Source organism: Acipenser ruthenus, chromosome 19, assembly GCF_902713425.1.
Source record: "Acipenser ruthenus chromosome 19, fAciRut3.2 maternal haplotype, whole genome shotgun sequence".
Taxonomy (NCBI): domain Eukaryota; kingdom Metazoa; phylum Chordata; class Actinopteri; order Acipenseriformes; family Acipenseridae; genus Acipenser; species Acipenser ruthenus.
Window position 1 is genome coordinate 5,742,149 of NC_081207.1, and position 27,439 is coordinate 5,769,587.

At 38.6% G+C, this 27,439-nt stretch overlaps 3 protein-coding genes across 8 annotated transcripts in view; 2 read left to right on the plus strand and 1 right to left on the minus strand.

The window, feature by feature from the left end:
- Positions 1-6,369, plus strand: LOC117424149 (archaemetzincin-2). 3 transcript variants are annotated; one of them, XM_034040264.3, is made up of 7 exons: positions 1-107; positions 1,584-1,866; positions 1,996-2,169; positions 2,411-2,539; positions 3,984-4,147; positions 5,033-5,209; positions 5,917-6,369. In XM_034040264.3, exons 2-7 carry the CDS (start codon positions 1,584-1,586, stop codon positions 6,070-6,072), a joined length of 1,083 nt encoding a protein of 360 aa, XP_033896155.2. In that variant the 5' UTR covers positions 1-107; the 3' UTR covers positions 6,073-6,369. The 3 variants fall into 3 exon arrangements, with proteins under 3 accessions (XP_033896155.2, XP_033896154.2, XP_033896156.2); XM_034040263.3 differs by having other exon boundaries at positions 54-107; positions 1,566-1,866; XM_034040265.3 differs by lacking the exon at positions 1-107 and adding an exon at positions 114-1,472.
- LOC117424530 (monocarboxylate transporter 7-like) lies at positions 6,366-18,713 on the minus strand. 2 transcript variants are annotated; one of them, XM_034040944.3, is made up of 6 exons: positions 18,612-18,713; positions 13,215-13,466; positions 11,509-11,652; positions 10,611-10,739; positions 9,171-10,013; positions 6,366-8,703 (listed from the first exon to the last, which is right to left on the minus strand). In XM_034040944.3, exons 2-6 carry the CDS (start codon positions 13,447-13,449, stop codon positions 8,411-8,413), a joined length of 1,644 nt encoding a protein of 547 aa, XP_033896835.1. In that variant the 5' UTR covers positions 13,450-13,466; positions 18,612-18,713; the 3' UTR covers positions 6,366-8,410. The 2 variants fall into 2 exon arrangements, with proteins under 2 accessions (XP_033896835.1, XP_033896834.1); XM_034040943.3 differs by lacking the exon at positions 18,612-18,713 and adding an exon at positions 15,451-15,833.
- Positions 14,106-27,439, plus strand: part of LOC117424532 (arylsulfatase G-like) — a 14,679-nt gene continuing 1,345 nt past the window's right edge. The window contains exons 1-10 of one of the 3 annotated variants that reach the window (XM_034040945.3): positions 14,106-14,437; positions 20,602-21,112; positions 21,473-21,660; positions 21,904-21,951; positions 22,234-22,345; positions 22,693-22,830; positions 23,990-24,186; positions 25,009-25,089; positions 25,700-25,808; positions 26,153-26,273. In XM_034040945.3, coding sequence (XP_033896836.3) covers positions 20,892-21,112; positions 21,473-21,660; positions 21,904-21,951; positions 22,234-22,345; positions 22,693-22,830; positions 23,990-24,186; positions 25,009-25,089; positions 25,700-25,808; positions 26,153-26,273 — 1,215 coding nt within the window. In that variant the 5' untranslated portion in view covers positions 14,106-14,437; positions 20,602-20,891. Of the gene's footprint in view, positions 14,438-15,911; positions 16,356-18,688; positions 18,797-20,601; positions 21,113-21,472; positions 21,661-21,903; positions 21,952-22,233; positions 22,346-22,692; positions 22,831-23,989; positions 24,187-25,008; positions 25,090-25,699; positions 25,809-26,152; positions 26,274-27,439 lie in introns of those variants that run through there. The other 2 variants (XM_058992419.1, XM_058992420.1) reach the window with 2 other exon arrangements.

Consider the following 27,439-nt stretch of genomic DNA (forward strand, 5'->3'; position numbering starts at 1 on the left):
ACCCAGAAGCTGGTTGGACTCTTCACAACTTAAACCAATAGAAATTTCTTCTGCAAAGTGGGGGCGTACTTGTTTCGTTTTTCCAAGAAGGCGGCAGTGCGCAGCAAGTAAATGTTTGCTTTTCACTAAACAATGTTTTTTTGTGCATGCTAATATGGCATATTTAAGAGAAGTGCATAGTCGACTGTTATTAAATAAATAACAACCGGTTTATGCTAAATGCCTTAGCATAATGATGTGCTGGTATACAAAAGGGAGTGTAACATGTAGCTCTGTTGAACCTTTTGCCTTTTTCTGAGCAGTAACTATACTGTAGTTAAGTAAGCAAAGCATTATCTGTGTAGTTTTATAAAGTGGTCATCGTCACAATGTGGCATGTACGCATTGCAAAACATGGCCCGTGTAATTAGGAAGTGGTACGCGGTGAGATTTTGGTACAGGTGCAATCAATTGTGATGTGACGTGTTTTCACATTGTCAAACATAAGTACATATACCATTAATTATACACATTATTTTTTTGCAAACCATTAATTATACGTAGGGTTTTTTTGCTGGAAACAGACAATTAATTTCTCTAAAAAGAAAAAGAAAAAAAAAAAGGAACACCACAAAATGAGAAGTCCACCGCAGTTGCAGAAGTAAAAAAAATGTACAAGATCCAATGTATTGCATATGATAAATATTTGCATACTATGGAGCAGGGCAGCAGTGTAGAGTAGTGGTTAGGGCTCTGGGCTCTTGATAGGCGGGTCGTGGGTTCAATCCCAGCTGGGGGACACTGCTGCTGTACCCTTGAGCAAGGTACTTTACCTAGATTGCTCCAGTAAAAACCCAACTGTATAAATGAGTAATTGTATGTAAAAAAATAATGTGATATCTTGTAACAATTGTAAGTCGGATAAGGGCGTCTGCTAAGAAAAAAAAAATAATAATACTCTATTCTTAATGGTGGAAAAATATGATAAATTCAATTTAAAAAGACCGAATACAGCATAAAGTACCAGATTTGAACAGGCACTTCTGTGCTTTCTAAGTGTTTAGGCATGAGTGAGCTGCGTACCACTTTTTATCAGAGTACCTGAAAATAACACTACACCGATACCAATAATACGGTATACAGATAAGTAGGCACCCAAGCTTTTTAACTTTAAACTGTGGCTAATCAAGCTTGTATTAAAACCTGGAATGCATGAACAAGCTATGTAATGGGAGTCTTATTACCATCCTGGCAGTGCTTTCTTTGTTGTTTGGTTTGCCTGGCACTTTAGGAACAGATGCTGTAACCAAAACGATTGCGATCTCCCCCAAAGAACCATGTCTAGGGAAACAGAGTGTTCCACTTGCTGTTTTATAGCAGCCCATGTACCAAACAAAACAAATCAACAAAAAAAAAATACATATCGTTTTTCCTTTTAGAAAACTGCTTAGTTAGTCCGGCACACTTTTTTAGGACGTCATGAAAAACCTCAGGTGTGTTCCTTTTTGAAACTTTTAAACACCATCATATAATTTAATCTAGCTAGTTAAAATACTGGATTATTGGCTGTGTTGACACAGACCCAGGTGTACTGTCTGTCACAGATGCAGCTGATCCAGCACTCTGAAGAGACACTGCGGGCTGCCCTGGTCTCCAAGAGGCAGGACCTGGTGGAGAGCTACCAGAAATACAGCCCCGGGGAGCGACGGCTGCTGGAGGAAGGGTTCCACCCTGACAGCGTGCTCTTCGGTCCCATCACACTGCACTCGGAGTCGGACTGGATTCACTCGCACCCAGAGCCCAGGCAGGACTTTGCAGATTTCTACAGAAACCCCTACCGGAGCACCCCTGTCAAAGGCAGGAACACCATCTACATACAGACTATTGGTGAGTCATGCTTTGAGATACCACCACACAGAAACTTAAAGTGGTTGGAGCTAAGCAGTGAAGCTATGATGGTGTAAAATCTCCTGGATTGATGATGAAGACTGCATCTCAAGGTGTTTGTGTTCCCAGGCTCGTTCGGGGATTCGGAGGAGAGCACGCAGCTGTACGTGGAGTGGCTGCAGGAATACTGTGAGGCGTTTTACTATGGGCTGGCAGTGAGGCTGTTAGAGCCGGTCCCTGTGTCCGACACAGCCTGTGCCTTCCGGGTCAACACAAACTCCCACAACCTGCAGATACACGCAGGTGAGAGCCGCCCGAGACCTGCCTCTTCAGGGATGGTAATAAGACTCCTATTCCATAGCAGGTTACTACAAGCTTGATTAGCCACAGTGTATAGGTAACTAGGCCAGGTGTGTCTTATTAAATTTGCACTAAATCCAGGAATGGATCAAGCTGCTATGTGGTGAGAATCTTATATCCATTCCTGCTCTTTCACTACACCACACTGTACATTTATATATTCCTACTATGCGCTCCTCTGCAGGTGATCTCCTTCATTACCTGAAGAAGAGAAAGCCCAGAGATGCCTTCTGCATTGTGGGAATCACCATGATTGACCTGTACCCCAAAGACTCCTGGAACTTTGTCTTTGGACAAGCCTCCCTAACTGAAGGTAGCTAGACAAGGTTTTGTTTTATTATTTATTTATTTAGCAGACGCCTTTATCCAAGGCGACTTACAGAGACTAGGGTGTGTGAACTATGCATCAGCTGCAGAGTCACTTACAATTACATCTCACCCAAAAGATGGAGCACAAGGAGGTTAAGTGACTTGCTCAGGGTCACACAATGAGTCAGTGGCTGAGGTGGGATTTGAACCGGGGACCTTCTGGTTACAAGTTTCTTTAACCACTGGACCACACAGCCTCCTGTGTTAGTTGCATGTTGTTTCATAAACAGACAAGTAAATGCTTTTTCACGTAATTAGATTATACCGTAGATGTGGTCCAGTGGTTAAAGAAAAGGGCTTGTAACCAGGAGGTACGACAACGTGTACGACAGAGACACCATCTTAAGTATTATACAGTGTGCATCACAATAAACCAGCTCCATGGTTAATCTATAACAACACTGTTTTTAAGCATAATTGAGTTGTATCTTTGTAAATGCATATTTATTTGAAGTTTTATTTGTTCCTCAAATTGAGGGTGGTAAAGTTGGGCTGCGTCTTAAATTCGAAGGACTACGGTAATATAGCCACCCCCTAGAATATAAATATTTTATAGTCAATATATTTGTTATTAATATATCTGTAACCTAAGCAAACAAACTAAATGTATAAGATATGTAATTTAAATTACTTCTAGAAATCATTGGAATAAGGGAGTGCAGGCATGTTAGGGTTAAGGTGGGCCTCAAAAAAGAATGTTGAGTTTCTGTTCCAAAACACTCATCAGATAAAACTGAGCTGTTCTGCATTACCTTCCATCTACAGCAGGTGGTGTTGTTGTTTAACAAGTGTTTCTTTTTAAAAACAGAAGAGGTGCTTTAGTTTTGTGTGCCAGTAGGGGGTCAATGCAATCCCACCAGTAGTCCAATGTGAAATTGAACAAGACAACATACAATAAGCAGTGGTAAAACAGGTGGTTTAAAAAAAAAAACTGCCATAATACTATCAATAGTTATTGATCAATAGTCACGTATTGCCATCTACAGCAAAGTCTGTTCTTCAGAATGGCCCATGTAGTATTAATTGTGAAACATCACTGCTTGGAGATAACATGGCAGGTGAGCATTCGTTAAAGTGGGATTATTGAAGGGACCCAGGTACCATAATGTGGTCCAGTGGTTAAAGAAAAGGGCTTTTAACCAGGAGGTCCCTGGTTCAAATCCCAGCTCAGCCACTGACTCATTGTGTGACCCTCAGAAAGTGACTTAACCTCCTTGTGCTCCATCTTTCAGGTGAGATGCTGTTGTAAGTGACTCTGCAGCTGATGCATAGTTCACACACCCTAGTCGCCTTGTATAAAGGTGTCTGCTAAATAAACAAATAATCTCATGTAAACAGATGATTCCTAGTTGAGTTAAATTAACTGTCTTCCATCTCTTTCTTTATAGGGATGGGTATCTTCAGTTTTGCCAGATATGATGACAATTTTTACAGCAGAAACTACAAAGGCAGGCTGCAGAAGACCAAGAAGCTGACTCCCGGGGACTACTCCCTGTTCAGTGGCTGCTACACCCCGCCCATAACCAGCACACTGCTGTATCGCTCCTGCAAGGTGAGAGCCATTCGCTGAGGTTTAAAGATTTAAAAACACCAGACTGGTTCCATAGACCCCGATTGGCACTAATCTTGAGCTACCTTATCTAACATTAGGTAGTCCAAAATGAATGCTGATCGTGCTGTGGAAAACCAGCCGTAAAACATATTACTGAAGTGCCCCTCAATCGTGTTTAATTACATATCGGTAACTGTGTTCTGTGTTCTGTGTTATACGGTGATCTGTGTCCAAGTGCAGTGCTCCCATGGGCTTCCTTTGCTCTCGGTAGCACAGCAACATTCACACGGGTCCCATATTGTTTTACTGTATATTGTCCCTTGTCTGTATATTCAGCTTTGGCAAAATCAAAAGGGAAAACATTGAACTTGATTGGACATCCATCAGTCAAGCAGAGGGTAAACCACATGGTTCAGGGTTAGAAACAGGAATTGTCTCCCCTACAGTGCTAGTGAAGACATCGCTGACTTGGTCACTTGGCTGTGTTCCATAAACCACTGCATAAACACAGAATTAACAAGAATACAAGTTCTCTGTTACCTCATTGCTTTAAGTAGCTGTTATTGGGTAAGAGGTATATACTGGAAGCTTACTTGTTTTTTAATGAATACCAGGCAGTCTGATTGCTTCACTTTACAAAGACGTTTACAAAAGTTTGAATCAATTATTATTATTATTATTATTATTATTATTATTATTGTTAAGTTATTGAAATGTTTCAGGAATGGTCAAGTAAAGGTGTGCTGTAGAACAGAGGATGATAGAAATCCTCTGAAATGTTTAGAAAATGGGTTTTAATTTGCAGTAACACAGGAAATAGCCCGTCTCACTGTGACATTAAGTTATTCAGGGCACATGCAGTGACTGAATTTCTCTCCCTCCAAGACGCTGACTCATGAGATTGGTCACATTTTTGGGCTCAAGCATTGTCAGTGGCTGCGTTGCGTGATGCAGGGGTCCAACCACCTCGAGGAATCGGACCGCAGGCCCCTCGACCTCTGCCCTATCTGTGTGCGCAAACTGCAGTCTGCCATCGGCTTCAGAATTGCAGAGAGATACCAGGTATGTATGAAACTGTGTGTGAAATACAGGTTGCTTGCTGTAATATGTGTGTAGATATGCAGAAATGCTTTTCTTTTTTATTTATTTTTTTTCAAAACATGACAATTTGGGCAGGCAACATTCTCCCTGTTCGTCTGGCTAAATTCCATGTCTCGGTAATACTGGCAGAGGGGGACAATGACTCTACCAAACTCGCAAGGGAGGGAGGAATCGAGGTGGGGAGGTGGGGGTAGAACAGACGGCAGTGACACGATTGGAAAGTTTTATAGATTTTTAATTATTGCCAGTAATCATGGAGTCATCTGAGTTTCCATTCAGTCCCACCATGTGGTCAAGCTAACATCTGTGCAGCGTGACTTTTCAAAACGCATTACGTGTTCATGTACTGATAACCAGGACAGAACTGTGAGAAGCACACCCATGTTTATTTGTTTTGAAATGCGTTACGTAAGAAGGCAGTGTGGTTTGGTGCTCCTGTAGCCTCAGGATATCCTGTGTTCGAATCCCATCCAAGCTGTACAGCTGTTATTAACCCCTTAGCTATTTAACTACTCCAGAGTAACTTGGTATGGGTATGAAATATCATAGTTATTGCAGTTTAGATTCATTTGGTATATGATTTTCTGTTAGTCATTGCATCATTACTTTGGCGAACCAGCTGTACTTGGTTCACATGGGGACTTTTTAAAAACTGTTTTTTCTTGCAGGCCCTGCTTCGTTGGATAGAAAGTGGTTTGTCTTCTGTCACCAGCAAAGACAAGTTAGAAACTGAGACAAAGCCCCATAAGCCCACCAGAGCATTTGAAGAATCCAGAGAGTGGTTACTGAAATGCTTAAGTGTTCTTGAAGACGTTCTGATTTAGACGTGTTGGTTGTTGTAATGTATGTAATTTTTTTTTTGTTGCACAATGTGCTATGCAGTAGCCACACAGGTTTAATTGAATGAACTGCCTTTAATTGTGCACAGTATATACATGTTTATACCATTAGAAATGTAACTACTTTACTCTGCCTCTGTGTAAAGGACTTTGATCACATTTGGATGTTAACCATCGTTTATGGAAATGGTCAGAAATATGTAGAAATGACCACAGTATTTTCATAGATGCAAGTGTTTTTTTTTTTTTTTTTTTTTTAAGTAAATCATACGATTAAAAACAGTTTGGATTTTGTTTATTCTTTCTCAGTAGATAACATTACAGCATTATTCCAAATCTAGGAATAGATTTTCTGTTTTACATTCCTTTAACTTGAAAAAAGAAAAGAAAATATTGACATGTATCTACATCTGCAAAATGCAGACTCATTCGTTACACCTATTCATCCTGATAAACAAACCGGTAAACAAAAAACACTAAAACAATACTAATGTTTCAAAGAAACTTTCAGTGGATTGCCTACAGCTGTTTTTAAAAAAGGTAGAAGTGCATTTTGATGTAGAGTACTATGGTATACAGTGTTGTGTTTTTGTTTTCATGGCATAGTAGTACTTGTTTAACAATCAACAAGACTAGAAGAAAGATACAGAATTCTAGAAACATTGTTACGCATGGGTGTAGGTTATTTGCTAACATATATATATATATATATATATATATATATATATATATATATATATATATATATATATATATATATATATGTATAAAACACAGAAGAGACCATTACACAAAGAAGCTAGAACAATTTAAATTGTAAAAGAATAAATTAGCTACAATTAAGTAAGGTTTAAAATAAATATTCCAGTGAGATTGCAACACATTGATACAGACAGACTGTACTACTGTCTAATCAATGCAAATATAATGTAAACTAATCTTTCCACAAGCCGACAACAGACTATAGCTTGAGGCTATATGGGTTCCAGACCAGGTAAACTACTCTGCACAACCCTGAAGAACATGAAACGCTTTGTGATGGTGGTCCACTATGAAAGGCACTATGTAAAATAAAGATTGATTGATTAAAACTAGTTTCAGTCCCAACAGAAAACAGTCAAAAGGCAAGCCCATTTGTTTTCTAAAACAAAAATGTACTACTCACATGACGGTTTTGCCTTTTGAATTGCATTTGCACACAGTGTTTGTTTATGTATTTTGTTAGTGGTGAAGTTTTATCTGCTAATGTTCTGGTTTCTTGCTTTGGTCCAGGCCCTCTTTTTCCTTTGCTTAACTGCTCATAAGATCCTGCTTTTCCTGTACCAATCTAAACTTAATAGATGATTTAAAAAAATAAAGAACCCCTAGATGAAGGAGGCTGTGTGGTCCAGTGGTTAAAGAAAAGGGCTTGTAACCAGGAGGTCCCCGGTTCAAATCTCACCTCAGCCACGGACACATTGTGTGACCCTGAGCAAGTCACTTAAACTCCTTGTGCTCCGTCTTTTGGGTGAGACGTAATTGTAAGTGACTCTGCAGCTGATGCATAGTTCACACACCCTAGTCTCTGTAAGTTGCCTTGGATAAAGGCGTCTGCTAAATAAACAAATAATAATAATAGATGCCCTCAGGAGCTGTATTATTCTTTATAAAGATTCCCTGTTTACATTTGTTAAAACTTTGTTGCCCTACGAAAAGTTATACTTACTAACCTTGCTCATAGATAGTCATAGTACCTTTGCTGAATATGGGCCACTACATAAGCACAATCAAGAGGATTTAGTCCAGTCCTGCTGGAAAACTTGCACTATTATTTGAATGTAACATGTAACAGAAACCAGTTGTATCACTCCCGAATACAACAGAATTTTCCCAGCAACATAGCATTAGGATTTCTTCTGATTTGGTGTTCTGATTAGTTACATATACACATTTGGTATGTAAACTATTAAAATTGAAGCGCTCATGGGAAAAAAATATTTGACTTCTGTTCCCTAACACCAGAAATGTCATGGTCTACATGGAATAAGGAATGGCGCAAAAAGGGCCGAAATGCTTTTTTTTTTTTTTTTTTCAAATAAAAAATAAAAATAACTCTATTCTGTACTTGTTATACAAATTGAGTGTCATTCAGAATTACTAGATTGTGCAACTGGTGTAAAAATTTCTTTTTTCACACCTTTTCATTTTCTTAAATAAGCAGGGTTAACTTAATTATTTACTTCCAGTACATTAGAAGCATGCAGAACATAAAGGCAACTGCTTGTGATATTGGGCATTAGCTTCGTGGTGCGAGGTCTGTTTGTGTGTCCCTTTTTTTCTCTCTTTAAATTGATCTCGCTCTGGCTGCGCTGTCTCCTGACTTGCTTTTGAAAATGCTGTCTTCCGCAACAATATCAACATCAAGGAAATCATCTGGAACCTCCACAACAATTTTGTTATCCTCAGTTATATTTTCACAGCTTGGAGCCTTGGAGCTTTGCTGCTGTTTCTTCCTCCTGTTACAAAGGCCAGTCTTTGCAGGTCGTACCAGAGCCAAGAAAAGGGCTCCCACTCCCATCCCAGCAGCACAGGAATAGAAAGCAGCACCATAATCTTCTGTGAGGTCTACCAAAAAACCTGAAAAAAAAAAAAAAAAAAAAAAATTAACTGGGACTTTAATCCTCAAAACCTGACGTTTCATATTTTAGACCAGGCAATGAATAGTAACAGTAATAGAATCAATTATGTGGCACCAGAACTATACACGAAACACACAATTTGTTTTTATAGCTGTGAAAATAATAAACAGCCATAACTATTAAAACAAGGAAAGTGTGATTCTGATTATTTTAGAAATGTGTATTTTAGAAATGTCTGTAAAAATAGACAGAGAAAACAACTCAATTAAAGCCTGGAAAAATCCAGACTGGAGATATAGTAATAATATAATCTTTATCAATACAAATGTGTGTTGGCTCTTTTAAAATTACATTTAGTGCTCGGAAAAGGCCAAACAAGGTTGTTAATTTTATAATAATGCAGTAAAACCAAGCCTTTCCCACTGCCTTTAGAAGAAAAGGAAATAGCATTGCATTTCTAATTACCTCCCAGGGGTGGACCAGCCAGCCCTGCAAAGCTCTGGATGAAGATGTACACTCCCACTGCAGACGGCATCTTCTCAATTCCCAACACATCATCCTCTGCCAGCATGGGGATGTGTGAGGCGGCTACTGTGCCCAGCATGAAGCCGTACAGCACGCAGCAGACCATGAGCCCCCAGAACTCACAGACAAAGGGGAAGACTACCAGCACCAGGCAGAGCAGCAGCACACAGATCAGCTCAATGTAGATCTTCCGGATGGGCTTCTTGTTGAGCATCCAGCCCATTGAGATCCTGCCAAAGATCTCTGCCACAGCCATGGCAGACAACATGTAGGCTGCCCGGTCCTTACCAATGCCCAGACTGATGCTGAGAGGAATAACGTACAGCTGGGGCGCAAAGAATCCCAGAGTGGCAAACAGCCCGAACAGTGCGTAACAAATAAAACTGCAGTCCTTGAGCACCGAGAAATCCAGCAGCTTGTTTCTCAGAGGTGGGGTTGAGGGCTCTTCCTTCTCCATCGAGGCTCCGGGAAGCATTCCCGTCTCCTCTTCCTTCTTTTCCATTTCCATCTCCTCCTCTTTGCTGCGTCCAGCAATGTTGGTGCATGAGGTAGATAAAGACTGAACACCTGAGTCTACCGAGTCGATTGATGTGTGTGTCTGCTCATTGTCAAGCATGTATTTGGTCTCTATCTGTTTAATCTGAGTTTTATGCACCACCTCTTGCTTGGTCTGGATGACTATTGGCCGCAGTAGAGCCCCACAGAGAATGATTGTGGACTGAAACACTCCCATCACTATTAGACAGCATCTCCAGCCACTGTAATCCTTCAGAGCAGTAAAGGCTGAAGGATGAATTCGGAAGAATTAGGAAATTAAAGAAAATAGTTGATTGTAACACTTATACTTGCATATCTCCCTACTACTAGTGTGCTGTATCCAACAAAGGTCAATTTCCCTTTTATTATAAAAGTTACCTTTCTTTCACACACAAACTGCTGTTTTAAAAATCTTGCTTAAACACATTTTTTTGGGTGCATTTAGTTACAGTGAAGTGAAGTACCTAGGTGGGGCTAGTACTAATTGGCAGTTTTTAGTTCACCGAGATCTTTACAAAAATTAACCAAAAATAGCCATTAACTTTAAATGTTAAACTCTATGGAAGAGTTACGTTTATAACATATTAACTACATGTTGGGTGAAGAACTCAGCATCCACACTTTAAGTGTTTTTAGTTACAAATTAATATAAATGTCTTTAATACAATTTATTCAGTAGGTGTTTATGAATCTTTTCGTTTTACCTCATTCTCTGTTGTATGCTCGCGCGAACACAATGTCTCTGACAACAAGGTTTCGCTTTGATAGATCATTCAGTGTTGCGTAACGTGCAATAGCTCTATCATTCACAACTTGTAAATCACGGTTGCCAGTTAGTCTTACCTGGTGCAAAAACAAAAACCGAGAAGCATTCTCCAGTAGAGGCGATAGCGGTGACGAGGGATCGGCGCTTTTGGAAGTATTGGGAGAGGATGGTGACAGTAGGCAGGAAGGCGAGGCAGTATCCCAGGCCTGTGAACAAACAGGAGAGAGGAACGTGACAGCCACTGCGCCCGGGAGGCAGTGCCTTTACTTTCTATCTTTAACATTTCTTTACAAACGCTGGTCTCATTTTCATGTTGCGCTACTGCTCCATGTTAAGATGTCCTGTCCTCAGTGACAACTGATGGAACCCTGCAAGAGAACTCTATTAAGAAAGAAAACAGAAAGAAAAGAGAGGTTCTGGTGTTAGTCGGCTGAAAAGAAAAACATTTGAAAACAGTCATTAAATCTACCATCCAGTGCATTAACAGTTAGTAATTTAGCTGCTAATTGTCTTAACTGATTAACTTAACTGATCAACAGGACATGGCACCAAGCACGGCTAGAATTTGTACAATGCGATTATCTTAATAAAATTATTTGTTAATAACATGTTACACAATTCTTATGAATTATTTAAATACCCTTGCCTTTCAGTAGACCAACATGCTGCTTTGAGTTAACATGGTTATTTTTTATGCCTGGGGAAAACAGATTTTATTTTTTCACCGGTGGTGCTGTAGGAAAGTATTTCCTAGAAAATTCTGTTCTTAGAGGCCTTAAAAAAACAAAAGTTGTAAGTTATTTCAGCAGCTGTTGGGTGGGGTGGGGGTGGGGTTCACTAAAAAGGCCATGAAAATCTGTTGCCGATATGACGTTTTACAAATAACATACACTTTGTTTAACAAAACCTTGCCAATATTCTTCTAACACAGTAGTGAATGTCGGTGTTAACACCTCTTTAGCATGGAATTAGTACCTGAAACGACTCCCACAGTGATGTACATTTGCTCAACCGAGTTTACGAATGCAGATGAAATCATTCCAAGACTGATCAGGGCTCCTCCCACCATGACGACAGGGCGATGACCAAAACGGGTGCTTGACACTGAAGACAGGGGAGCTGCAAATAGAGAACAGGAGGAGTCAGTCTTATCATTGGAGACACTTTTTCTCTCATGGGAAAGCAGTTCTAACTCGCTTCCTTTTATCACTTGTTTCTGAGAAATGTTTTGGGAGTACTTTAACTTCCAAGAAATCCCCAGTAAACAGCAATGTGCTCATCTGGGTATTTGTTTTCTTATTGAAAGTTTGAACCATCGAAATACATTTTCAATTTCTTATTATATATTGCAGATTCCAGTTCAAATTATTTTTTTATAGCAGATGTGTGTTCTCATGAAATTATATATATATATATATATATATATATAATCATAGGCCAGGAAGAGGAAATGCCTCACCACCTCCTTAGTAACCATGGCTACAACCGCAAGCAGAAGTGTGTATCAACAACAAATACTGTCAGCTGTGAACCAGCACTATAATCTCATGGAAGAACATACAATACAACATTCCTAAATAATCATATTTAATATCATTGTACACTTGAATACAGATATTAAAACAGCGATCATACTTCTCAATGAAAGCTCAATTAAGCTTGTAACTTTTCACAGCGAGCAACTTATCCAATTAATGCCAGTAGCATAATGCTGTGCAGTACAAAACAAAGTACCAAATAATCCTTTTTGCTGTGTTCAGAATAAAATAACACTTATCATATAGCAACCTAAATATTCTACATCTGTTTAATTCAAACAAATAATAACATTCATAAAATAATCTGAATAGTGCAAATATTGTAACCTGGCCAAAACAGACAATAGTTTAACATTACTACCAATTACAACTCGCCATTTAAGCACTGACATCAGATGAATCCAAGTCAAGTTACTTTGTTTATTCAATAACATGTAAATAATTAAAAACAAGGAACAAACCTGGTTGTACTTTTAATGGTGTGCGCAAATGTTGACGTCACTCCATCCGTTCACAAAGTCAACAGATGTTCTACATTGAACTGCAGTCCAGTTTAAAAAAAATACTCCTTTCCAACTATCTTCTTATTAGTCACTGCGTTGTTCTGCTTAGCATTTAGTATGTGTTTATGTTGATCATGAAGTTAAATTACCTTTCTAATTTAAATGTTACCCCATGCTTATACATGTATTTTATTTCAGTTTCAGCGCAGGGGAACAAGCAGGGATCTGTTAACATTAGCTAAAAAAAAGGCAACAAAACTCGCAACAATAGGTCAACAACAGGGTTCTCGGAAAATGTCAATGACCTTGAGAATTTTAAAAACAGATTTTAAAGTGGTTAAGTGTAAAATGTTAACAGTGCGAAGAAAAATTGCCGGCACGTTATTTAAACAGTTTTAGCAACACTCGGGGACGTGTAACGCTATATTTTTCGGAACCCCGCTACTTACTATTTAAGCTTATTCAGTAGTAATGCTTAAATTAGATCAACTTAAAAAAGATAATGTGACAGTTATACGTTATACACTGCAGATTCAATAATCGACTAACAAACTAACGTATAATCGCTAAACAGATTGGCTTTTAGTGGCGCACCGACTGAGATTTCACAAGGTAAACCTACTACAGACACACGTCTTACCTGTAAAGGTCATGACAAAGACACATATGGAGATTATCCAGGACACCCTGCTGTTGGACTCATTGAAATGGATCATCAGGTCCTGGAAGAATATCCCAAAGCTTTTGATTATTCCGTATGTGAATACTTCCACAAAGAAGAAGGCCAGTGCCACAACCCAGCCCCAGCCCCCGTCTGGCACTTCCGTGTAGACATTGGCTCCGAGGCACCCCTTTAGCCTGTCTACAGACCCCATCTTCTCTGTTCTGGTTCCTGCAAATTACAAACAGTAAAAGGTATTAAAACAGGGCTCGGGAAAAGAATACCTCCTCTCTTAATACCAGCGGATTCATTTTTTTCCCCCTCTAAGCTACATTAAATGCTTAGCTGTGTAATTCCCATTGCGTAAAATAGGGTCCACGAGACTGCGTAAACAGCTGATTTTTAAGGTGATAAGTGAGTGGTACAAATTGTACTTTTTCATGAATGTAATTTTAACCCTCCCTCAAGACTGTACTGATCTTTGGAAGCACACTGACACATTAAATGTTTTTAAAAACAAAGCGACTTTCACCCTACATGTTTTCACATTGGAGATCCTAGCTTGGTCATGCCCTGTTAACTCCTGTCATATTCACACGCCGTCCTTTTTTTCCATTACATATCACTGCAGCATTCATTTAAGCTACAGTTAAAACTAGGATTATATAAACTGCAGTGCAAAGGGAGTCTTTTTTTTACATATGCGGGAAAAGCTTGCTAAGAGGAAAATGTACAATATGTGCTTGTTTAGTTTTAAAATGTTAAACTCAAGGGTCCTCCCCCCCCCCCCCCCCCATTGTCTCCCCTTTCATCGCACGACGTGCACATGTTAAAGGCGCACTACTGCGCTGAAGGGGTGCACTTTCGTAAAATACACCGGGTCGGTGAGACAAGGGGCGATTACCCAGTATGTCATTCATAAGGTTGAAGTAAGGACAAATTGATAGATTCGCCCCACCTCTGTGTTTTTTTTTTTTTTTTTTTTTTTGCTTTTTTCTTTATAGTAGGCGACTTTGCTTTTAAAACTTTACATTGATGATGAACATGATCCGCAGTTCTTTGAAATCCCGCTTCATGATTTTTTTCCGCCATCTTTAAACACGTCTGCACATCTCTGTTTCTTGCCATCAAGCTGTTTTACGACTTAAAAAAAATCCTTAATAAAAGTGATGTCTCCTCATCGTGCCATCGCGCTTACTGCTGTGAGTATCTGTTATTGCGGGTGCCGGTTGTGGGTTACGCTACAGTCTGAATATGCTGTTTATATTCCACTAGTATTCTGCATATAGTGGAATACCCCACCTCCAATATTCCGAATATGCAGAGGTGAAATATTCCTCTTCATATTCCTATTGTGCTGTTTACATGGTGGAATATTTTGATGATTTAGTATTCCGAATACTAGTGCAATACTGGCCATGTTAACGCACACAAAAAAAGCCTGTTAGGGTCCTCCACATGTGTCTCTATACTGGAGCTTTACTACAAGGCGATGGGAACCTGCTAGCACAGGTCTTACAGAACAATAGAGCCTTTCCCTCTATCTGACATTTTAAAGCGTGGGTTACAATAAACCCTGTTACAACACTGAAAAACGGAAATGTAGGCAGCCAGGTCTCTTCTCCCATACCTTTTACAGGTTTTTTTTTTTATTTTATTTTATGAAAGTAATAAACTTAGACTCAGGGTTTTAAAACAACAATGCCACCTGAGATATCTTGTACACAGACAAAATAGTGTACGTAATTACGATTTAAAGCTATTTCTTTAAATCTCTGAAACGACTACAAAGAATCCTGTTAATGAGGTATTTCACTGAATATAACGCAGTCCTTATTCCTAAAGAAACCAGCTTTCTGTACTTTGTGATGTGAAAGCTCATTGTTACTCTGGTCATGTGTAGTTCATTCACTTCAGCAGGGCTGGATTTCTTCAAGGTACCATATGCCCACATAACGGCATTTACAGTATATCTGCAATGCAATACACTACAAAGGCAGGGTGTACTGTAGTGCAGCATTTTAAACGATAACCATTATTACTATTATTATGGTTATTATTATTTAAAATGTTTTTTTTTCCTTCCTAAATTAACCAATTCGAAAAACAGATATCCCATTTTCGCCTTTTTGTCGATTTGTGTAATACAGTAAAATAAAACATATTTTATAGTCAGTAGCTAACCTTTTATAACGTTCCTGTCGTGTACACTTACCTCTTCAGAAAGTGAAACAAGGCTACGAAAAGCAGTAAAATTGGTTACAACACAAGTAAACTCGTATTTTAGAACCCTAAAACCTCAACCTGCTACCGGAAGCTTTTTTTCTGTTTAAATTCTAACTCGGTTAAAAAGGAGCGCAATATTTAAAAAAAATAATACATTTTACAAAAACAAACAAATATATGAAAAAATAAAATAAAACAACAGGGTTCCTGCCCTATATGTATATTTATATATACTGTGCCGGTATTTGCTGCTACTCTACACTAATGCCTCCTTCTTCTACACTGTCGTTTCCACTGCGGTTTGTTTTAATATATTCTGGCTCAAGCCGGTCAGACACGCGCGGCAAGCGCGCTCATGTATCTGCTGCATGACGCGAGCGGGAAGCGCGCTCATGTGTCTGCTGCATGACGCGCGCGGGAAGCGCGCTCATGTGTCTGCTGCATGACGCGCGCAGTACCATTTACAGAACACAGCAGACACAAGGCAGGGTGGAAGCTGCATAGCGTGCTCTAATAATACTACAAAATATTAACATGTATTAAATGTTATACTTTTATTTTTATTATTTGTAATAATTTGACATTTTTCAGTAAGTGCAAACAATAATGATGATTCCAAACACGACTGTACAACAGCTGTGTTAAAATTAATAGTTATAATAATGTATGTCATTTATCATTGTTTAAATTAAAGTATAAACTTCGTATTCATTTTTAACTTCAACCATGTAAACCACACGCCACTGTACCACACCGAAATCTAAACTTTGTATAGGACAGTTCTCTTTCGTGGCACTGCCGTGCACGCGTACAGTGATCGCGCGAGCAAACCCCGGTTACCTTTGCCTTGTGAAACACATGAGGCTGCGAGCTGTACTGTACCGGGTAGAACAGGTTTGTACCAGTTTTATTGACTCAGCAGCAAAGCAAAATGATAGGAAGGGTGTATCGTGGCGCATAGTTTTTATTATGGTATATATGACCAGTGGCATGAAACGAATTTATTATTGACGAGTAAGCGAATGTTTCTGTGCGAGACAAAAAGAGTGTTGGATCACACTCGGTTACAAGAGTTAATGTTTGCTTAAACACTGCGCACACAGAACAACACAGTCTTGAGTTCCCCAGAAATGTCCAGGCAGAAATGTTCAGGCCGTTTTATTAATAAAAATCAAACAATGAAGTATTCTATGACATTGACTTGACTTAGGTTTTAGTGGCTGATTTTAACAGTTTGAAATAGTTAAAGAGCAATGTAAGCTTTTTCTAGGTTAACAAAGTGTAAAAAATGAATTACATATAGGTAATGTTTGTGCCTTTAGCATTGCATACCATGTATGTGCTTAATAACTAAGATGTATTGTATGAGATGTATTGAAAATGACTAGCCTTGTTTACATTGTATTATATGAAAGCAGGTGGTCTTAATTGACTGGTGCTCTAAATTCATGATCCCGCAAACTACTGTTGAACTAAAGGTCAAATGTCTCCCAATTACCTACAAACTATAAAATTAACCACAAAATGATATTGTAAAAGTCTACCGGAAGCCATATTAGTAGCACAATGTAATTCAATATGTTAATATAACAGTATTCAGCAGGTTTCATTCGACTTTATGAAGCAAAATTAGTTCATTCTATAGGGTGATACAAAACATTTGGCCATACATTATTGTTTCATACTAATTTTGCAACTTTTCTGCCATTCCTTTTTCCTTTTGTTAAAAAGTGTGATAAATAGGAGCCTGTGTTTGACATTCCCGTCTTTCCTGGTTACTTGAGGATTCAATGCTATACAGTGTTGCTTTGTTAGTTCGAAAACCAAATTTGTTGTGCAAGCAGATTGGTGAAAGATGTCTTGAAAATGTTTCTTTAATTTGAACTGCTTTTTTTTCCGCTATGTATTGTGACCCTTTTGAAAGCAATAGTCTGTTTCATCCAAGAGCTTCGTCCATCTAATTGTACAATATTATATTTAGTTTATCCCTTGGTTTACTTTATAATCTGTTTTATTTGGTTCAGTTTAGTATAGTAAATGATCTATTCACTGTTGCTGTTTACTTATCTGAAGTTTTGTTTTGGATTAACTTTGTGAGGATGTGACTGCTCTTTAGTGAACACACCTTCTGTATCTAACTTGCTTGGGAGAATCTGTGAATGTTTTGAAAACAATTCACTTACATAACTAGAGAATTTCAGGGGCAAAAGTTCAACTTAGCAAAAAAATTTCAGATGTTAGTCTTTTAAGGTGGTAAATTAAGGATACATAACCTCGGGGTCAGCTCAGTAAACAAGATGGTTGTGATGGTGTCCACTCATTTGATATAACTGAAGGGAGGAGGAGTGCTGGAATCTATTTATTCATGCAGTTCAATCCATGTCATTGTCCTGTAAGAACATACTGTCCATTTGAGCACACAGGGTTCAGTTTATCTGCGCAGACTCAACACAACACCATTATAATGCCAAAAAAGAAGGAACCAAACTGAAAAAAGCATTTAAATTCATAACAGGCGCAGTACTGTAAATAAGTTTCCATACACCATACCTACATTGAGGGTTACCCCTTATAAAAGTGTATTAAGGTAAAATGGCTAATGAGCACATCAATCTTGCTCTTGCCATACTGTTATACAAGCGTTTACAGATTAGCCATGGCTTTTGCAATGCGATGCAGACTCTTTGCTGATGCATTTACCAGTATTTATAACCTAACCTGAATCCACCTATTCTAATTAAGGATTTATGGAGCTTTCCACACTCGGTCGTAAACCTCAATAAAACTAAAGAAACAAAGTCCAGCAGATGGTATAACCAGAAAGGTTATTAATATAAGTGGTTTAAAGGGCAACAGCTGCATGCATACTTGATAAAATTAGTAGAAGGCAATGCCTTTACATAGGCAACCAGGCAACTCTACTTTCCTGTAAAGCACTTCATATTTTATTAATAGCAGGACACAGCATATACACCATTATACTGTAAATACCACTTTGTGCTATCTAGTAACTATGCTTTCTACTTTATTCACCCTTCTTAGCTTTATTACAGTAATCATATCTATTTTCCTGACCAGATAAGCGATCACTGTGCAGTTTTTTCAGTTTATTCATTTTGCTGTGCACTAAAACTTAAACTTAACTCTTACCTCTTTTTTTCTTTTAAAAAAAATGTGTTTCCAGAAAGTTAGGATGGTGTTTGAAAAGTTTACTGAATCTATTGAAGAGTCCTGCTGACAGTCCGAGCAAAGATTGCAGCTTTGTACAGCGGGCTATTTGAGAAGCTGGGTAGATCGAGTTACCATGACGTCAGAACAAAGTACTGTATCTGCCTGTAAGTGTCAATCAGAACAACCTGACATGGATGATAAGATTTATCAGAAGGAGCTCTCTTTGTGACATATCTCAATAATAATAATAATAATAATATTAATAATAATAATAATAATAATAATAATATTTTACACCCAGTGGTTTGCTCATGTGGTGTATCACCCAATACTCTTGATATAATTACGCCTATATAATAATTTCTTTATCATTCTATATAATTTCCTGTAGTCAGCTGCAGTGCTATAGGATACTGTAGTGGTTTCGGATGGTACTACGGTTTTTCTTATATGGGTGTACCGTACATTTTTATCATAATGACTTTAGATTTGAACCATTATAAGATTGTTCCATTAGATAACTAAATAATAATAACTGCGTGGTTTTTGAAAGATAATAAGCTGCAAGGACATCTTTATTTCAAATCAGCAAACAAGGCAAGAGTTGGCTACAAGCCTGGGGCCTTCACCTCAGCATTTGTTTTGTTTTGCATGTGGTTGTTCTCTACTTTTATTTAACAAGTCGATATTAGGAAAGCTATGTAAATACAAGTTATATAAGCAGTACACAAACCCAAACAGTAGTCTGTGAGCCTTGATACCAAAAGATCAAAAGCAAACATGAACCTCTGACTTTAGAATACAGGTATTATTTCAGGCTGAAAAGTCCAAAGTCGTCAGTGAACACAATTTGAAACAGCGATGGAGAGCATGCCAAAGTGCTTCCCAGATTTAATTACCCTTAAAAAATACACTGATGTCAAGTGTGTAACTTCTTATAAATAATATGTTTTCTTGTGTTAACTGAAAAGTGTACTTGTGTTAACTGAAAATTACGCTATGCAAACAATGTGTTTTTGTGTATGAAGACGTGTAAAACAAGAGGCGATTTTCTTATAAGAATATTTGTCCATCACCCTCTCATCTTTGGATTGTGTAAAGAGGTATTGAAGAGAAAATCTTTTTTTTTTTTCCTACAGTTGTGCCACCGAAGTGTCTCATCTATCTGACTGAGACAGGACGATAGATAGTACCTGAGACACAGAAAGATCCTCCAACACCTTGTAGACTCAATAACTTGATTGCTAAAGCTGTTTTTGATACATGAGATAGACTTCCATCTACTGATGATGACATTGTGTCCTAAATGTGAGGCTATGAATGCCATATCTACTGATATCTACAAAACAAATACAATATGTTCAGCAAATGTCAGTGTGACATTGCAGATTGTTCCATCGCTGGAATTTCAGGTTCAGCACAACGGCTTCAAGCCTTGACTGTACACGATTGTCATTGCTTCTGCTGTACCAAAGACTGCATGTCCTTCACCGGAGATTTCTCATATTAGGTTTTTCGTCTTCTTTCATTTAAGGAATTTAGAGAAGGTTTTATTAGGTAAAATGGAAACTAAATTGTTTAGCTGCATGCAATGTGAACATGCAATACCTAATATTAATATATAAGGATTTATTCTTACATTTTCCAGCAGAAATGCACACTGATGCATTTTTATTGCATTTTCATAAGGTCCAATGTGCATAAGACATAGATATGCAGAAATGGTGACCTTTGGATTGCCTGTCACTGGCCTTGGCACATCCTCTTCAGCTTTGTGTACTTTACTTTGACCCTTTCCACTGAAAAAATGTCAGTCATGTCGTCATATGAAATATACTGATTACAAACACAAAACAAGCAAAACAATGTTATTTTGCTTATTTTATCAAAATTAGGTAATCTCAATGAGCTGGTGATTTTTTGGTTGTTTGTTTTTATTTGTATTTATTTATTTAATTTGTTTTTCCAGGACTTACAATTGAGCTTTTGAAATATGAACCTTATCCATGAATATTGTAGAAGCTGATGGGAGCTCCTACCTTTCATCAAACTTGCCTTTCTGAATTTCCCAGTCCTTGGGTTTGCCTTTGCATTCTGTATTTCCATAACAACTACCCCTGTTGGGATGCAAAACAAGAAATTACCCAAAGTGTTAAGAATATATTACTAAACATCTGAAGACCCTAACATCAATTCAAAGGTAATTGATTGGATTCCCACATGTACTTGGTTTACTGCTGCATTTAAGCGGTTTTGAAGATGGAAGGATGCTCAGTATCCCCGATTCTGCCAGCTGCTTTGTTCACTGGATTTCTGTACTATGTCGCCAACCTCCGACCCGGAGTCGACACAAATCATTTGCAGAAGCCAAATGTTATTGTCATTCTGGCTGATGATATTGGATGGGGAGACCTGGGGCAAAACTGGCCAAGAACAAGTGAGACCCCCAACCTAGATCTGATGGCACAACAAGGAATGAGGTAAAGTATTGAATAGGGGTCTGTCGATACTGTTTTTTTTTGTTTTTTTTTAGCAGACGCCTTTATCCAAGGCGACTTACAGAGACTAGGGTGTGTGAACTATGCATCAGCTGCAGAGTCACTTACAACTACGTCTCACCCGAAAGACAGAGCACAGGGAGGTTAAGTGACTTGCTCAGGGTCACACAATGAGTCAGTGGCTGAGGTGGGATTTGAACCAGGGACCTCCTGGTTACAAGCCCTTTTCTTTAACCGCTGGACCACATAGCCTCCTAGAAAAGCATCATATCATATTCTGCAAACCCCACATTGCACACTGTAAACCTGTGGATATCCTCATGCTGTCAACGTTACTCTCAGATTTGCAGATTTCCACGCAGCTGCTTCAACATGCTCCCCATCCAGAGCCTCCCTGCTGACCGGCAGGCTGGGGTTACGGAACGGAGTGACCCGGAACTTTGCTGTTGGTTCCGTAGGGGGTCTCCCACTGAACGAGTCTACACTTGCTGAGATATTGAAGGGGGTCGGATACTACACTGCCATGATAGGTGAGACCACGCACAACCTATTTTACCATTTGTATTTCACAATACACTCTAACCAGCTAGTTTAGTATTTTACTTTAAGGAGGAAACACAACACTTATATGTATTTCCTACAGAATGCTTACTGTAGGATAACTCAGTCAGCTGATGCAGTAATTGTACCTGAGAAATAAAGTATTAATTAAAAAAAAAAAAAAGTTTTAGTTTTAATTTTTTTAGTGTTTTATATTTTGTTGTTATATACAGGTAAATGGCATCTGGGACACCACGGCCTGTATCATCCTAACAATCGGGGTAAGTTGATACTGGTGCGTAATGTTTGGCCTTCTTTGTGTGCATAACTTAAAGTAAATACTGCTTTCCTGTGCAGTGTACCATTAACTACATCATATCTGATGTACCATACCGGGTTAGTATGCTTCTTTCAGATGACAGATACCAAAAGTCTACTTGTGTAAATATCATAGCTGAACAGATGTGTAGTAAAAGGGTGAAACCTAGCAATTTAGTGCTTTACTTTTTTAACCTTTGTTAGCTCAGAGGACAGTCACATTGAGATATTCCCATTTCCCACAGGTTTTGATTACTATTCTGGGATTCCTTACAGCAATGACATGGGCTGCACCGACACGCCCGGGTATGACATTCCATTCTGTCCGCCATGCCCGAAAGATCCTGAGACAGACTGGTATGTTGCTCTGTACAGCTCCAACCTGTTTCTTTTCTCCTTCATTAGATACCTGTCCTCATTAGGAACCAAGTTTGTACCTCCCTCTGTCACTGTACAACAGTTTATCAATATCGGAGGGTTGGTGCTACTCCTGGGACTGTAGAAGACGTTGTGAGATACAGAGCGTCCAGGACTGCGGACAGACTCATGTTTGTAAACTGCTCGTTGCCTTGCAGTGCCTTGTAATCCCTTCAGCCATTGTGATGAGCACACCACCATGTACTGTGATGGTAGAATTAATTTATCTACAACCGCACAGAAATTCGTCTCAGAAGTTCTTGCTTAACCTTATCCTGTTTTTCTAGCTGCAAACACAAAGACTGTTACTCAACAGTAGCACTGCCTCTGTTCGAGAACATGAGTATTGTGGAGCAGCCTGTTAACCTGAGTGCCTTGACAGAACACTACGCGGAGAGAGCGACAAGAATTATCCAGCATGCCAGGTACAGTGGTAGACTGTATGATATTTTATACTTGTGCCTCCCAACATTACTTAAGTGGAACAAGTAATGAAGATCCATTTCTACTTGATACTTTTATAGTTCTTGGAACCTACATTGATTAGATAACTTTCTAACCCTTTTATATAGTATGCATAGACTTGTATAGCATCCCTACTACTTACTGTTGCTGACTCATATGGATTGGTTTGCTTTTATTAGCCAGGCCTGGGTCAGTTACAATTGTAATTGTTCAATTCATATTTAATTGCAGTTATAATGTAATTGTAATTAACCCTTGGCACACCTGCATAATTGTAATCATACCATGTCATTAATCAGTTTGTCATTCGATCATTATTCTTCTATTTTCAACCACTTTTGGTGACCCCATTTGTTTGAAAATAAAACAGTATATTTCTGTGTTTGTTACTTTGTAGTGTAATTGTAAATGCTGCAGCATACTTGTAACTAATTGTAATTGAACACAGTAGCATTGTAATTGCAATGCCAGCAAACAATACTTATGTAATTGTAATTGTAAATATAATTGCACATTGGCCAGCAGTGCAGCACCATAGAAACTACTAAACACCCCAGACTCCTTATCACATCTGTAAGTTATTATGAAGATATTTCAGCCTGATATTTTAAACCCTTATATGGCACCTGATTCAGTGTTAGTCTTGGGTGTTCCAAAGTACAGAATACAGTACTTATCATGAAGAATCTAGGTAGGGCAGAATTAATTATAATCCATTCCTGAGTGTGGGTGCCAATAATAAATGATAAGTCATACTAAGAATTGGACGGTCGCATATCCAGTAGTCTATACAATGTATGTATTTCATTGAGGTGCGTACATGGCATAAAAGCAGATAAAGCTACACCTTTGCAGTATGTTTTTGGTCTTGCAATGCAACCTGGTTACTTTGCCTGCCAAGAGAATACTAAAGTCATTGTAAGTTCAATAAAAGGATGTTGTTTACGCATCAAGGATCTGTGAATTCAGACCTAGGCATTTTCATCATTTATTGACTTATACGAACATCTCGCCAAAAGTGCAGCTTACAAGTTAAATTATTTTTTTTTAACTTCTTTATTCAGACAGCATTTTAACATTTGTGTATTTGATCTTATTGCGTGTGTTGTTGTTTTGTAGTAAAAACAGAAAACCCTTCTTCTTGTATGTGGCATTGGCACACATGCATGTCCCTCTGTCTCCAGCTGTGCACTTTGTAAACACAACTCGCCAAGGCGTATATAGTGCCAGCCTCAGGGAAATGGACAGCCTTATCGGCTTGATAAAGAACACTTCTGACACCACAGATAAAGAAAACACCATTATCTGGTTTACTGGTATGTATTAATTACCATATATCATTCACTACTCTCTGCTTCAACAGTAAAATCGACAGTAACATTTAGCTTGCGCACTTATCCTCAAAAAGCCCTGATGTCTTTTTAATTTGAATAATGTTTTGTCTTGGATTATTAATTGCTGAGCAAGTTCAGAACCAATGCAAGTGATAGTTCTCCAGGTGAATACATGTGTGTAATATTTAAAACACAGATTATTGCCAAATTGACCTGAGATTGAACACTGCGGCTTGATGTGCCAAACTGCCGCATTTCGTTCTTAAAATATTTTGTGCTCATTTTTTTTCTTAATACCAGGCTGGCCACTTCTCATTATTTTAGTGCCAATGTACAGACATTACAAGTCTGGGCCGGCCCTTTATTCTTTGTGGTTGGAACAGTCTGGCTCTGATAGCCACTCTGAAAGGAAAATTATTAAAGCCATAACAACTTTGTTATGGTACTGCTGGTCTTCACATTAAAGAAATTTCAAAAACATTTGTAACAGTTTAACAGGTTTGAAATGGAACACATGTATTTACTGGCAATTGCCCTGATGTTTATAGGAATGCAGTTATTCCTAGTACTGTACATGCCTATTGTTTCACCAGGCAATGCTAGTGGATGAAACAAAAGACACCTGTGAAGTGATCAGTAGATTAAAAGTCATACAATTTTCCCCTGGTAAACTTGATGCCTGACTTGCAAAACCTGTAAGAGAGCCTGTAATAGTAGCATGGGCCTATTTCAGGGAGGAACGTGTAATAGGAGCACTGTGTCTGGTGGAAGGTTCTTCAAAATAACAATAGTTTTTTTTCACAGGAGACAATGGCCCTTGGTCCCAGAAATGTGAGTTTTCAGGAAGTGTAGGTCCTTTTCTTGGAAGCTGGCAAACACATAAAGGCAAGTTACCTTAGGTATAAAATGCTACTTGGTTAAATACATACAAATAGGTAGTTCGGCATATTGAAGGCATGGTAAAGCACAGAATGTGCTGCATCATTGTGAAATTGTAATATTGTCTTGTTGTAAGTTCTTGGTCTAGTCTCACTAAACATTAAAGATCAAACAATAAGCTTAGTGTTATTAGCTTGATTTCCTAACACCAGTGGAAAGAAGTTGTGAGCTGGAAGATGAACCTAGTCTGGTTCTCATCCCTGTTTGGATAGTGTCTGGGATTTTTCTGTTTATTTTTTTTGTTTTGTTTTATACACTGGAAATAGCGGATGTATTCTGTGTGAAGTTATTGTCGCATTGCAAGCCTGGTACAGGCGATTTCATGCAAGAGATCCCAGATATCTATCAGTGCATCCAAATGAATGATTTTGTCTTATAACTATTAATCTCTTCTATAAATACAGTAGTCAAACAAGGATACTGGAATGTGATACTAGTTTTCTCCCCAGTCAGTACAGTTTAACTATCGTATTATTAATGTACTATATTTACTACAGCTTCAATCACAAAAGGAGAAAGGGGATTTAATATCTATTCGCCAATCATGTTTTTCCAGGAGGGAGTTCTGCCAAACAGACTACATGGGAAGGTGGGCACCGGGTACCCACTATTGCATACTGGCCAGGCAAGATCCCAGCCAACATCACCAGCACGGCGCTGCTCAGGTACTGTGTAGAACCTGAAAGCAAATATGGGAATGTAGAAAAATAATTGGGCTCTGCAATTAAATCTGTTGAAACGCAATCGAAATGAAAAATCTGAAATGTTAACGTTATTTACTAACTAGGTATCCTAAAAATGTATTTAAGATCCCAAGTAGATTTTTCTGGTAGGCAACTGTACTTTAATAATGTATGTGAAAGCGCATGTACAGTGAAATACACAAAAGATTACAATAGCAGTAATCACCCCCGTAAAATGTACTGCTTTGTCAGAGATTAGGGTTTACGCAATACATGGCAATGAAACACAATACATTTGAATGTCATGTTTCCTTTTTCATTTACAGTGTCCTGGATATCCTCCCGACTGTACTTTCCCTGGCTAGGGTGGGCCTCCCGCTCGACCGGCACTATGACGGGATGGATGCCACTGAGGTTTTGTTCAGTCGCTCACAAACAGGACACAAGGTATCATTGCTTTCTTGGCCTGTATTGGGCTAATGCTAGTCATATAAACGTATATGTTTGCTTGATTTGTGAACCCAGGGATGGAAATAAGACCATTTGATCCATTCCTGGTTTCACTATGAGTTCAATAAGAGACACCTGAGCTTGTTACCTATACACTGTGGCTAATGAAACTTGTAGTAAAACCTGGAATGGGAATATAATAAGGAATATGCAGCAAGTGGGCAGGGGGATATCAATAATTGACAATCAATTAACCCTTCTCAGCTGTCTTTAAAAAGAGGCTGAAAAGCCAGTTTCTTTGTTCTTCTTGGTGCTTTGTCTGCACAGTCTGGAGGTGAAGGAGAACCCTCACAACTGCGTGTGGAACCAGGGTGCACTTCAGCATGATCCCTGTGTGATTAACCAGGATTGTGGACTTTATGGTTGGGATTATTTTAGGGGATTTTTAATCCTACCACAGTTTATTTAGTTTGTTAGGAAGAAGGTTCCTGGTGCGGGACTTCCCTGTGTAGCGCACGACCCGAGCTTGGGCAATTTTTATTTCTTATCTGTTTTTGAACTTTTTTTTTTTCTCTTTTTGTTATTCATGTACTGCCATGTATATATCCTCCGGCCCTAGGGCTACCATTGCTACGGGCAGCAGTGTGGAGTAGTGGTTAGGGCTCTGGACTCTTGACCAGAGGGTCGTGGGTTCAATCCCACGTGGGGGACACTGCTGCTGTACCCTTGAGCAAGGTACTTTACCTAGATTGCTCTAGTAAAAACCCAACTGTATAAATGGGTAATTGTATGTAAAAAGAATGTGTAAAAAAATAATAATGTAATTGTATGTAAAAATAATGTGATATCTTGTAACAATTGTAAGTTGTCCTGGATAAGGGTGTCTGCTAAGAAATAAATAATAATAATAATAATTGCTGCTACCCTAGTGGTGGCCACCAGTACTGCAACTGCTTAAATAAATAGAACCTGGATGCCTGAGCGGCATTTCAAATACAGACCCTCTGTGTCTCTTACGTTTCTTAGCAGATACCTACACCGTAAAAGTATACCCTTGTTACAGAGTTTAAATGAACTGAACGGCCACATTTTGTTCATTTTTTACTGATTTCTAGAAATTTACCCTCGAGAGCTGCTGGTTGTCAAAACATGGTTTGATATGT